The 13,728-nt window shown below is 31.0% G+C and overlaps 1 protein-coding gene across 1 annotated transcript; it reads right to left on the reverse strand.

Annotated features, from left to right (window-relative positions):
• Positions 1–1,126: 1,126 nt before the first annotated feature.
• LOC131020390 (uncharacterized) lies at positions 1,127–8,112 on the reverse strand. The gene is made up of 20 exons (XM_057949158.1): positions 7,794–8,112; positions 7,627–7,696; positions 7,143–7,185; positions 6,841–6,918; positions 6,595–6,679; positions 6,146–6,228; positions 5,692–5,749; positions 5,472–5,582; positions 5,125–5,182; positions 4,926–5,022; positions 3,913–3,948; positions 3,434–3,570; positions 3,248–3,318; positions 3,091–3,144; positions 2,854–2,996; positions 2,525–2,659; positions 2,159–2,389; positions 1,957–2,016; positions 1,613–1,867; positions 1,127–1,502 (listed from the first exon to the last, which is right to left on the reverse strand). The coding sequence occupies exons 1-20, from the start codon at positions 7,933–7,935 to the stop codon at positions 1,371–1,373; spliced, it is 2,079 nt and encodes a 692-aa protein (XP_057805141.1). The 5' UTR covers positions 7,936–8,112; the 3' UTR covers positions 1,127–1,370.
• Positions 8,113–13,728: the final 5,616 nt, after the last annotated feature.

Consider the following 13,728-nt stretch of genomic DNA (forward strand, 5'->3'; position numbering starts at 1 on the left):
AGGGTTGTAAACGAATCGAATAGTATCAAATATCGTGATTTTATATTCGTATTTGAATACTAACCGAATCGAATTGAATATGTATTTCTTGAATCGAATACGAATATCAAAATTTAAATATCGAATCAAAAACGAATTATTTGATTAATTTGCAATCGCAATGAAGAAGCGTGACTTGTCATGAAATAATGACTTCAATTTAAAATTTTGATATTATAAATTTTGAAGTTTTACTTTTTAAATTGTGAGGAATGACCTTAATGCATGTATATTATGATTTTTTGCAATCTTCCTTTTTAAAATTGTCAATTATTGTATGATATCATAATTATTTTATTATATTTCTTTTATAATACTGTAATTCTTAACACACACACACACACACACACACACACATATATATATATATATATAGATATACATATGTATAGTTAAATATTTGTGAATATAAAATTAAATTCATCCAACAAAGTGATGAATCCACCGTAAATTTTACAATTTAAGGATGAAAATTAGTTCATAATTTATTTTAGCCATCCACTCAAACATATATATACTAGTATTTAAATATTTAATTAGCTATCTACGAATGTCAAATCGAATATCATAATTTCATATTTGTATTTGAATACTAATCGAATCGCCCCTCATCCACAAGGTTGTGAGTTCAAAACCCACTTATCCCATTTTTTTTGGTTTCTTACGGGTGCTTTCGCCTGATTTTGTTTTGCCTTTGGACGGCTCTCTTTTTTTTTTTAATAAAATTTTTATTTCAGCAGTTCAATTTGAATACTAATCGAATCGAATATTTAAATTCGAATTCGAATCGAATATTTTCGAATATGAATATCAAAGTTTCGAATCGAACAAAACTATTTAATTCATTTACAACTCTATCATTATATTTACGTAAGGATATGACCAGAACAGAAGAAGCACGATAATACATACACATGCTTCAAATAATCTAAATTGATCAATATTTGCATAATTTTTTCCTTATTAATAGTTGCTTGCGGTTTACCATGAGATTTTAGAAATAGTTTAAGGTTCCATACAAAACCTAGCCACAGATTTCAAATTTATGCTAACGAATGACACAAATCCATCGAACTCGTTCACAATATAGCTTCAAATCACCAAGTTTGGGCCACCTATTTTCAGATTATTTTGATAAATTTCACTCAATACTAGTCCATTAAAACTCATTTCTAAAATCCAAATAATTCCTCCTCCAGAATTAAAATACTACTATGTTATACCTAATCTAACATTGCAATATAACTACCCAAAAAAAGTGAGGCCAGTTAGCGTGTCCTTGAACAGCGTTTCTTGTGTAAAATATGCATGAAGGTGATTGTTGGATCCTACTATTCAGAATCAGAGTCAGTGAATGGCAGTTGCTGTGCATTTTTGGGTTCGAGATCGGTGATGGAGGGAGGGAAAAGCTGATTCGATCCACTTCCTCTTTTAACCCTCCTTCGCCTTGGTTTGTCCTCATCCTGCAACCAGTTACAGCAGCACGTCTCTCAGAAGCAGAGGAACAACATATGCGAGTTTCAAGAATGCTAAGAAATTCTAACATACAGCCTCTACATTGAAGCTATCGTACCTTTGTTTGATTGGACTCATTCTGGCTGCTGGATTGAGTTGATCGGTTTTTATTTAGCCAAATGAAACCAGACGACATCAAAGCTAGCAAAAGCAGACATGGTCCGATTCTTGGATCACCAAGGTGATCAGAGAAACGGGTTATGAAGCCACTGGTCCAGTGTTTGATGCTGCCTCCTGAAGGGACGAACCTTTTGGAGTTTTGTGACCAGCTCTGATCAGCCTCCTCGGGTACCAGCTCCGGAGCTTTTGTTCTCTGCAGAAAGAAATGCACATTTTGAGCACCACAAAACACGATTTCATCCTTTCATACAATACTCTAGTTTGAGGGAGGAACCAACTTACAAAAGGAGGGATCTCTCTGGAGTCGCCATCTTTAATTGTTTGAGAAATCCAGCTTATGATCTGGTTTCAAGTACATTTTTAAAGCACGGTAAGCATTGTTCACAACAATTGCTCCAAAAGAAAGAAGGAAAAATATGCTTAATATGGTTATGAAGTTAAAGAGGCCTCATGAATGTGCTTAAACTTTGAAAGGAATTCTAACCTCAGAAGTTTCGCTTGAGCCATTGTACTTGGCAACTAGTGTCGACACCGGATCAGCTTCAGTCTGATACCAAGAATGTAAGATGTTTTCTTGTTTCTTTGTATCTAAATTTTCAACCCTAGGGAACCTCTCAAAACGCACTATAAACAGACGTGCTGCATCTACTATGCCCCGTCTAGGCCCACAAGTCTCAAAGCTATCTTCCGAGTGGAGATTGAAGAAACAATACCTCTGCAAGAAATAATCATTCTCTTTAAACTCACAGCACATGGTGCAAACGGCAATAGCGTATTACTGACTATAACATGCAACAGATCATCATAGAATACAAAATAATCAAATGAAAATAGAAGGTTCGGAGCTCACATGCTGGGCCTCCCCGTCTAGCCAGGCAAATGTTAGTCGCTTTTGTTTGATTGCTGATGCAGCTGGAGCAGATATGGGTTCTTGATCAACTGTGTCTGTCGTATCCGAAAGTTTCTCTTGCACTTTGCGCACGGTCTTTAAAAAAATGTAAGTTACTTCGCTGTCCAAATTGTTCATTACTATAAAACGTAATAATGCTATAGATTAATATCATGATATTAATGAATCCCTTATTTCATGTTTTGTCCTTCTGTTCACTCTACGTCATAGTCTCCTGATAACGGAAAAGGGGAAAAAAGAAATAGACTCAAATCATAAAGTTTTCTCACTTCGCGCATTTTACTGAGTTCTGGACTTGGTCGTCCAGCAACAAGGGCACAATACCATATCTTGGTATCTTTTCCGGCACGTGAATAGCCATTAACGTCACAACCCAACTCCATCGAGGTCACACTTCTCAACTGGGGAAGCACTGCAAGCAAGCAATACAAGATTCAGAAACGTACCCACTATAACTGATTATATTGATTTAGAAAGTATCTCAATTAAAGAAGCAAAACATGTACCGTGATATTTGTTCTTCTCCATGAGATCTATAAATGTCGAACTGTTGACATATCCTGAAAATAATAGATCTGTTAGCTTGCAGTAAATCAAATTAAGATAGAACTGTCCATCAAACCCATCTAACTAGACAAGGAAGAAAGAGGAGCTCATACTTACCTTCATACACCACAGGTTCGACTCCTGGATCTTTCACAAATACAATTGCAGGAGCAGACTCCACACCAAACCTGTTTTATGAGAAATATGAAACAAAACAACTACAATCTTTACAGAACAGGGGAAGGACCTTCGTTGACATGGAGGAGAGGGAAAAACAAAAGATAAGAGAAGAGTAGCGCATACATATTCCACCAGAAAGCAGATTCCTCTGGTCTCCACATGGCAAAGGCGAAAGTGGCATATGATGAGTAAGTTCTAGCAGCTTGACGAATGAATGGAGTAGCACGCTCACCCGTTTTTGAGATCAGAATCACTTTAACCTACATGGCAAAAGTCCTCATGACGAATTACAATGCTATCTTTTATGGTGAACTCCATGAAGTGTTATTGTGACTAAAAAACAAAGTGATTTAAGTATCAAGGTATGAAAATACTCTTTCTTTAAAAGAATCTTATGAATAACAGTTCTCTCTCTTGTTGAGAAATAGTCAATAATCATGGAAATCTTATATCAAGTTGGATAAGTTTTTCATTAAAACTAAAAAAAAAAAAAAAATCTAGCACCTAACAGAAACACCAAATACACGTTTCTCATGATGACACACATGTTCTGATGTTCATAAAAGCAAGTAATGATCCTGAAATAAGTGACATAACGATACCTGATGAGGTTTACTCTTAACCAGAAAATTCTGCACCTGAAAATTCAATATTCATATTAAAGCTGATAATCAGAAGAAGAACATCTTTCAAGTGAATTTAAACTTGAAGATCACAAACATTATCTTGCAATTATAGTTTGAAGTACAGTGCAGACCTTACCCTAGATTTGACATAACAAAAATTACAAATTAGAAGATTAAAGGGGCGTTTACTTTTAAGGTTTAGCCTAGATAGATTAAAAAAAATAGTATAGGCTAATCCATTGTTTACTAAGATGGATTGGATCTTTGGAACATCCCAAGGCCCTTGATAATTTTTGTCATTTGAGCTAATTTTGCTTGATTCATATCCCATTGAAAGGGTGGGATTGGAGATATCCTAGTAATGAGGATAAAAATACTCAATCATGTATCTTAATCAATCATGGAAAGTAAACGTCCCCTAAATAAATAGGCAAACTAAATCCGCGAAATGTTTACTGGTTCTTAGGTTGGGACATCAATGGATTTCATCATAGTAATAGAGCTTATAGAGAGAATTACTTAACTATCATATTTAACTTCGATAATAAGAAAATGAGAATGATTCAGTTCATCAAAATTACCTACTTCGATCAAGTGCTGTTTGCTTAATCTTTAGGAAGATATTACTGAACAACATTAAAGTACAAATCATGTGCCAGACACTTAAACTTAAGCAATAGAACATGCACACAGAATTTAGGTTTAGATTAACTTAACACATAAAAGATGAAACAAAAATTGGTGGAAACAAATGAAAATCTTAAAAACTCAATTAAACAACATAATAAAAGTGGAAATGCCACATAAGTAAAAAAAGATATACAAACTTAGAAGCTATTGCCTCACAGTATGGCCAATCAAATAATTTTTACCTCAGCTAGATATTTATCACCAAACAAAGAGAAATCAGATGGAGGAGAAAAACCAAATTGAAATGAGGAATTTCAAATTTACGCTACTATTCTATGCATGTAAATCTGATGTATTACCAGTGACTCCTTTGAGTGATAAGGAATTCGAGGTAAATTTAGGATGCTTGTCGCCAACCAATTTGTTATTGCATCAACAGAGAGCTCATCCTCATACCTAAGCAAGAAATACCAATTCAGGCAACAGAACGCCAAAAAGTTTTCAAATTACTTTTAATTTTCTGTAAGCATAAGGAAATCATTTAAAGAGGACAAACACCTGTAAAGGCAGCTGGCACTTTTACACCCAGGTGCAAAACCCAAAATTGCTGGAAATCCTGCAAAATGTTGGACAAGAAATCAAAATACTACGGATTATAATCAAATATACTAAATTCAACTTCTTTCATACCAAAATGTCATTTGGAGGTTTCAAACAGAGCCATATTAATATGATGTCCTTCAGTTACAATTTTAAGTATACATATGCATAAACAAACAACAACAATGAATCTGTCCAGAAAAGTTGATACTTTCCTAATTCTATCTCTGATTCTCTAATGTGCACATAATTCAACCTTCACCAATGATAAAGTAACAAAATAAGTACCAGCCAACTACTATTACCATTTCTAAAGAAAGGTTGACCACTGGATTTTTTGTCAGCTAGATATGCAGCGAGCTTAACATCACCAAGTTCAACCACTCCAGTATTTGCAACTCCATCCAGCAAATTAACTAAATTATTAAACCAAAAAAAAAGGTGAGAAAGGAAATAAAAAAAACATGCAGCTTAAAAGAAAATTGAGGTATAAATGAAGCTTAAACATTAACGAGGGAAACTTACCAATTCGCTTCCAAGCAGCAGAAAACTCCAGGGAGCGCTTGCTTCCAGTAGAAATTATCTGACCCAGATCAAATGACAGAGCACACAAATAATGTCAGTAGAAATGTTAGAATAACAGACATGCACAGATCTGCAAATAGAGATAAAAAATATATATATAAAAGTAAAAGTCTAACAATAATATTTCAATAATCTGATGGTTATAACTTATAAGGAGATGAATGGAAGCACAAACAAATATGGGAAAGCCGTAGTCAGATTAAAGTAAAAAATTAGACCAACATCCAGCTTCAAAATAGAAATGGGAGAAGGGAAAGCACAATTGAAATCAAGAAACATTGTGTGCCAGGATAAACAAATATACCACTAATGTCATTGAGAAGCTAACTATAAAATGTGTCAGATGGAGATCGTGAAATTAAGACAAATCTACTGCAAGATAGGCAAGTCATACCTGCAGGAGGAGCGGCTTGTCATCTTCAAATATGGATAAGAAGTTCTCGGAATTGATGACCTCCAGATCTTGATCGACAGGATCTAAGATTATTAATAGAAATATAAGAAATGGCATTGTTATCACTATATAACATACAAAAATATGAAAAGCAAGGTAAAACTATATGTACTTTGAGGCGGCATTTACTTTTTATGATTGATAAGATGCATGATTGAGTATTTTTATCCCCAATACTAGGATTTCTACAATCCCACCCTTTCAACATTAGCTCAAATGATAGAAATTATCAAGGGCCTTGCGATATCCCAAAGTTCTAATCCATCTTAGTAAACAAGGGATTAGCCTCGCTATTTTTATCTATCAAGGCCAATCCTTCAAAGTAAATGCCCCCTGAAGGAGAGAAGAAGAAAGCAATAGATCATATAGTAAAGAAGATTTTAACCAACCAAAGGAAGCAGCCTCTATCAGTGGAAGGTCGATTTCAGATATATGTTTCCCAGAATTATGTTCCTTGACTTTTTGAATAACATCCTACAAAGCAGAAAAAATAAATAGTATCAAACTGGCATTCTGTCAAAGTATGATATATATGAAGAATAGCTTAAGCAGAAAAGGAGAAGGTACAATCTTCAAATGTAGTAATATACAACAAAGAAGATCCAATAATAGGACAACAAAGAATGAAACCATACAATATATTCATCGATATTAAATATGTCGTAGTCTCTCTTCAACAACTGATTTGTAAGTAGCTCATAAGCATATTGAACCTGCAAAACCAGCCACATTGAGAAGAATTGTCAACTATTGTTTATCTCGTTTGATAGCAAAAAGAGATTTTTCTTCAGTTGTTGGTTTTGGCTGAAAATAATACTAGTACTAAACGAGCAGAAAGAAAGAATACATCCAAGAAAAATGCAAGTGCACTCATGTAAAGCATGAAAGATTATGATAGATGCTACACTTGAACTGAAGCACCATTATTGCTACATACCTTGATAAGATCGACTTCTGGAGGAACTGTTACGCTTGAGTTCCTGAAATAATGATGAAGTAAGTTCTAACAGATGAAAATAATAACACTTGTCTCCTTTTCTTTTAACAACATAATTCCAGTCCAACTACATTACACAATAATGTTGTAAATTTGCTTCAAAACATAGTGTGATAAACATTCATATATCTTATGTCTAGCATACATGACTACTTCAATTTACCTAAGATGCATGATTACTTCTTATAATCACCAACGCCAAGAATTTCAGCACTTCTACTTCACCATATAACTGAACAAATCTACTTCATTATACGGGATAACTTTCTGTAATTATGTACACAATTGTAATGAACCACACAAACAGAACTTGCTTCCAAATCAAGCAACAACTAGAGGGTTAGCGCACTAAAGGATGCATATTTGGGAAAAGAAGAAGAGAAATATATAGGTGAAAAATGTGAAGTTGCAATAAAAAATTTACCATCTAGAGGTGATCTTCTCGTAGGCCCGAGTGACTTCTTCAATGGAGCTATACTTGGGAATCCCCAAAACTGAAAATTCACAACAAAAAAGGCGAATTTAAAGAAAGCCCTGGATTTTAGAACCAAAAATTAAACTTAAAAAGGGCAGAATTGAAGGGTTGTGTACCATCGTAGTGAGATGGAGGAAAACTGCGGGGCAAGACAACGAGCTGAAAGAAAATAGAGGTGGCGAGGAGTAGAAGGGGAATATAATAGGCTTTGATGAAAGATATTGTGGGTAGATTGTTGGGCCGGCCTGGGGTAGCCATGAATGCCAGAATCTTGATCTCAGAAATGAGAGACTGTTTTTGTAGTTGCTGTACTAGTCTGACTCTATACTAACAGTAGAGCACAAATTGAAACCTCCATGATTTTGTGGAGATCCCTCATCCCATCCCTACATAATTTACAGAATCTTTCATTACCAGATTCCCTTCCATTCAATTAATCGGTTTAATTTGGGGAATAAATTCGGTATTATTATTATTATTATTATTATTATTATTATTATTATTATTATTATTATTAGGGTTAATGGCCTGTAAAACCATGAACTTTGAGCGAATTCTGGATTTAACCTCTAACAAAAGATTCTGTTTGTAAAACTACGAACTTTGAAAATTTTATGATTTTGACTATGGGATAAATTTTCGGCGGCTTATGTGGCATTTTAATCTTAGGTGGCTTATAATAGTTGATATTGCTAATAAATATTAAAAAATAAATAAATTAACTAGCTGATGTGATAGAATCTATTCTAATTAAATGCCCTAATTCTCAAAATCTATTTCCTTTAGTCATTTCCCCCAAAATCTCTCCAGAGTCGGAGGAAGCATTCAAGTAAGAAATCATCAACTATTCGGTGGAATCATTGGACAATTGCTTAAATTATTAGTAAGAATCATTTCGGCCATTTCCTCTAATTTTTTTCTTATCTTTCATCTTATTATTATAATTATAATAGCTCTATTTATTTCTAAATTATTTTGGCATTCGGTGGAATCAAGTGGATTGAAGAAAATATAAATATATAGCTTCTAAGTAATATCTATGTAAAATTCTTTTAATATGATGCTAATAAATTGCCGTATTTTTGGTCAAAAATTTATCCCGTAGTCAAAATCAGAAAGATTTCAAAGTTCGTGATTTTATACACAGAATCTTTTATTAGAGGTTAAAATCAGAATTCGCTCAAAGTTCGTGATTTTGCATGCCATTAACCCTTATTATTATTATTTGCAAGGTACAGTAGTACTATATTACTTCATCAAGAATATCAAAATTTTCCAGACTTGCCAACTTGCTACCTCAACAATTTCGACAATTTTCAAATAAAATGGCTAAACAAATTCTCGGGGTATTTTCGTTTCGTTGTGTTTCATTTTTTGTTTCTACAACAAATGCTAAACAAATATTATTCGTGTCCCTTCTTGATAATTTATTTTTGTGGAACTTTATTAAGTCATAGTATTTCTCGATTTACAATAACTTTTTATGCGATTATCATCATGCGTCGTTCTTTTTTTTGTTGTTTTCACGATTGTTAATTGAAAACCTTGTTATTATTTCAACCTCGTCACTTAATTCTATACACAACAAATATATAACCATATGACAAGAGTATTCATTTTTAAATTAGCAACGCTTGGATACTTTTGTAATAAGTAATCCGGCTGAGATAGATTCACTCGTGGACTCCGATGCCCACGCATGCACGACAATATAAAGTATTTTTTTTCTTCTTCACTCAAATAATAACCAATACTCTCTCTTCCTCCTATAAAAATTATTATAATTTTTCATGTTGAAATATTCATAAAAAATAATTATATTTTATTTATATATTTTAACTCACAACAAATTAATACTCATTCACATTTTTTTTGAATTGTCTCATTTATAATATCTCAACCCAAATATGAAAATAAATTATTTTATCTACTCTCTATCTTTATCATCATTTATTTTATTTTTATTCTTTTTCACTAATCTCTCTATCTATCTCCTCATTTACTTTATTTATATTTTTTTAATTTATGTGTCCCAATATTTTGGGATGGACGGAGTGCATATTATCCTTAATTTATCAATTTGTTTATCTATTCTACCACATATAGCCCACTAAAGTGAGTCTCTTTCTTTATTCATAATATAATTAATTAATCATTGATAACAATACTCTTAGTGTTATAATTTGTATTATTTTCTTGAGTAGTGATTTTTAGACACCAAGGTGTCTAGACACCTAGGTTTTAACCGGTTTTTATGTGGATTTTTGATTGAACCGGTTTTTGCTAATTTATGGTTTTACTAAAATATCCTTCCCTTATATTTCTCAAATATTTATAATCTACTCTAATTTTTTTTTGTATTTTTGTTTTTTTCAGTATTGTTTGCCGTTTTTTTTTGCCAAATTTTTTTTCTTGAAAAATATATATTATTTTAATTGTTTTTTTTCGAATTTTGTTATTTTTATATTAAAATATCATTTTTTAAATTCCTCAACTACTTCTAATCTTATCCTATTTATTTAGTATTTTAGTTTTTTTCCCTATTTTTTTGTTTATTCGAAAATTGTTTTTTTCTGAAAAATGAAAATTTTATTATTTTTTTCAAATTATTATTTATTTATTTATTTCTGAGATTTATTTTTTTCGATGAAATTATGAATTGTTGTAAACATAATCCTATAGTAATTATTTTTGCATATATTATTTTTTATTGTTCAGAAAATAAAAATTTTTTCGAAAATATTTTTTTTTTAATTTATATCATTTGTTTTTCGAATTTTATTTTATTTTTTTCGAAAATTTATGAATTGACTATGTTTTCTTTTAAATTTGTTCGATTGTTGAGGGTTCTATTTTCAGCCAATTTTTTTTTCTTCCGAAAATTGTTTTAATCTTTTTGATTTGTTTCCATTAGAATATCCTTTCCAAAATGATCTTATCCGTTTTTTAGTATTATATTCGATTTTAATTCTTTCTGTTATTTTTTCTTCTGTAATTTTATTTTATTTTTTCGAAAATTGTATTACTTCTTCCGTCTCACAAAAACATGAACAAATGAAAGTGGCACGGGTCTTAAGAAATGTTAGTTAAATATTATTGTGAATGGAAAATGGGTCCTACTTTATAAAGTGTTTTGAGAGTAATAAGTTAATTGAGGAAAAGTAGTGGTGGGCCATGATGGTTTTTTTGTGAATAAGTATGAAAATGAGGGATAAAAAATAAGGAAATAATGTATAAAAATGAAAATGTTCATGTTTTTGTGAGACACCCCAAAATAACAAAATGTTCATGTTTTTGTGAGACGGAGGGAGTATTATTATTTTTTTTCCTTTAATATGAGGATTCTCCTACAAAACAATTAAATTTGTTTCCACACATATTATATGTTCCAAAATTTATATTATTTATATTTTTCGACTATATTTTATTCATTTTTTTACATTTATTTTAGGATTCTCTTAAAAATAATTGTAGATTGTTTTCCATATGTATTATTTTTCTTGAAAATTCTATTATTTATTTTTTTCAAAAATGGTGATTTTTTAATTTTTCTCCACTAATAATTAAGTACGATTAATACTTGTAAATAATAAAGGAATTATTAACACACGACTAACTAATCATCTAGGTTTAATTAAGTAAATAGTAAAAGACAAATATAACCTTTGTATGATTCAGTTTATAATTATTATATCACGTTTAGTAAATTATATGTTATTTATTCTTTCGAACAATGCCCCTTTGTATGATTTAGTTTATTATTATTTCTGACGGTTGAGTAATGCTGTTGCCGCTATCGGAGAAGGTGGCAAAGTATCACTCACATATTATTGAGGTCTCAGGTTCAAATCCCCCCAAGCACCCTTTTTCTTGTTATTTCTATTTTTTTTTAATTCGAAAAAATTATATAAATGAAAACGATTTAAAAAAAAATTGAAACAAATTTATAAATGAAACACCTTTTTCTTGTTATTTTGGTTCTTTGTTTTTTAAATCATTTTCAATTTTTTTTAAATATTCGAAAAAATTATACAAATGAAAGTGAATTTTTTTAAATATTGGAAAAAATTATATAAATGAAAACGATTTTTTTTTAAATATTCGAAAAAAATTTATAAATGAAACACCTTTTTCTTGTTATTTTGGTTCTTTGTTTTTTAAATCATTTTCGAAATGTTTTTTTTTAATATTCGAAAAAAAATATATAAATGAAAACAAATCTAGGATTATTTTAGGAGAATCCCTAAATTAGTGGAATCAAATCTGAGATTATTATTTGGAGAAATTAAAATCTCTAAATTAGTGGAATCAAATCTAGGATTATTTTAGGATAATCTCTAAATTAGTGAAAATAAATAAAAATAACATAATTTTCGAAAAATAATAATAAATATTAATTTCAAAAAAATATCAATTGCAAAAAAAACAAATCCGAAAAATAAATAATACTAAAAATTTGAAACAAATAAATATTAATTTCGAAAAACAAAATTAATTTCGAAAACTAAATAATAAAATCTTGAAACAAATAAATAAAAAAAATCTGCAATTAAAACTCATAAATTCGAATTATTATATGATTTATAAAATTTTTGAAAATAAATAATAGATAAATAAGGTAACAACAAAACCTATAATTAAGGAAACAATTAAAAACGAAAAAGCTGGAAAACAACCGAAAAAAAATAGAGTAAAATTAGGTTGGATACTTTAGTAAAATCATCAATTAACAAAAAATCGGTTCAATTAAAAAATCACAAAAAACCCGGTTAACATCTAGGTGTCTAGACACTTAGGTGTCTCAAAATCATTATTGTATTTTCTTTTATAATTATTTTTATAAGACGAGGGAATATTAATAGATCAACTAATTTTTACTTAGTGCTCTTAAACATCTTATCAAGGATGTTTGGAATTGAATTCACAGCCTTGTGTGTTATTGTAAAATCTGAAATTTACCATATGATCCGACTCATTGTGAATGGGACCCATGATGTGGAAATACAAAATGAAGGAATTATTGATTGATAGAGTGAAGAAACAAACAAGAGAAGTAATCGGGCACAGCCGGAGTTATGGCACGTGAGGGAAGCCCCCCCTGTGGCTGTGACGCTAGCAACGAAAGCGCCAAAATTCCGTCGCGTGGGGCCCCCCTGCTTACGTGTTGACCGTTAGCGGACACCTAACTCTCTCTTTCTCTTGCATCACCCACACGCTTACACACACACCAACTCACACGGACCAAATATAACCTTCCCACAAATTACATAATTGCCCCTCCACCCCGGCCCTTTTACTAAATTCATCATCTTTTACAAAGTTTTTTTTTATTATTATCGTTTTCATTAATCTTTAAAAAAAAAAAAAAAGGAGTTTTGACTTCTCAATCAAAACTTTAAAATTTCTTTTATATAAACGGTTTGCAAACTCAACGTTGAATATGTGGATTTTACGGCGGCACTTTCACATTTCAGCTGAATTGAGCCCATTTTTCTAAATGTGTATTTAAACGGTTTTTTAATCCCGACGGCTCAAATTGATAATTGATAATATTAAGAAGTAGTGACTCAACCAACTACTGTGGTATTGACTATTACTCTGATTGAGATATATTATTTTAGTAATATACATAAATAGCATATTGATATATAAATTTTATAATAAGGGTAAATTAAAGGATCGTCTACCTCATCAGATCAACTAAAGGAGACAAGAATCCCATTGAAAGTGGGAATTTATGATATCCAGTTCGAACTTTTTCAATATATAGAATCCAATTCTTACTAAACAGAGTTGAATATTTAGGCTATGTTTTTTAAGACAAATATTTATTTTGCTACACTTTTCTCGCATGAGCTCTTAATTTCATCCAAAATGAGGGCGAATATGGTCTTTGAGAAGCTCCTTATTAGTATAAGGTTATACTATTTCTATACATCTTCTACTTCTTACCTATCTTCTTTTTAATGGACCTATAATTATAAATTTATAATGAAGCAAGGACTAAATAAAAGTCTCATTATCGACAAGTTATCTTTAAAACAAAATTAT

Source organism: Salvia miltiorrhiza, chromosome 4 (genome assembly GCF_028751815.1).
Source record: "Salvia miltiorrhiza cultivar Shanhuang (shh) chromosome 4, IMPLAD_Smil_shh, whole genome shotgun sequence".
Lineage (NCBI taxonomy): Eukaryota > Viridiplantae > Streptophyta > Magnoliopsida > Lamiales > Lamiaceae > Salvia > Salvia miltiorrhiza.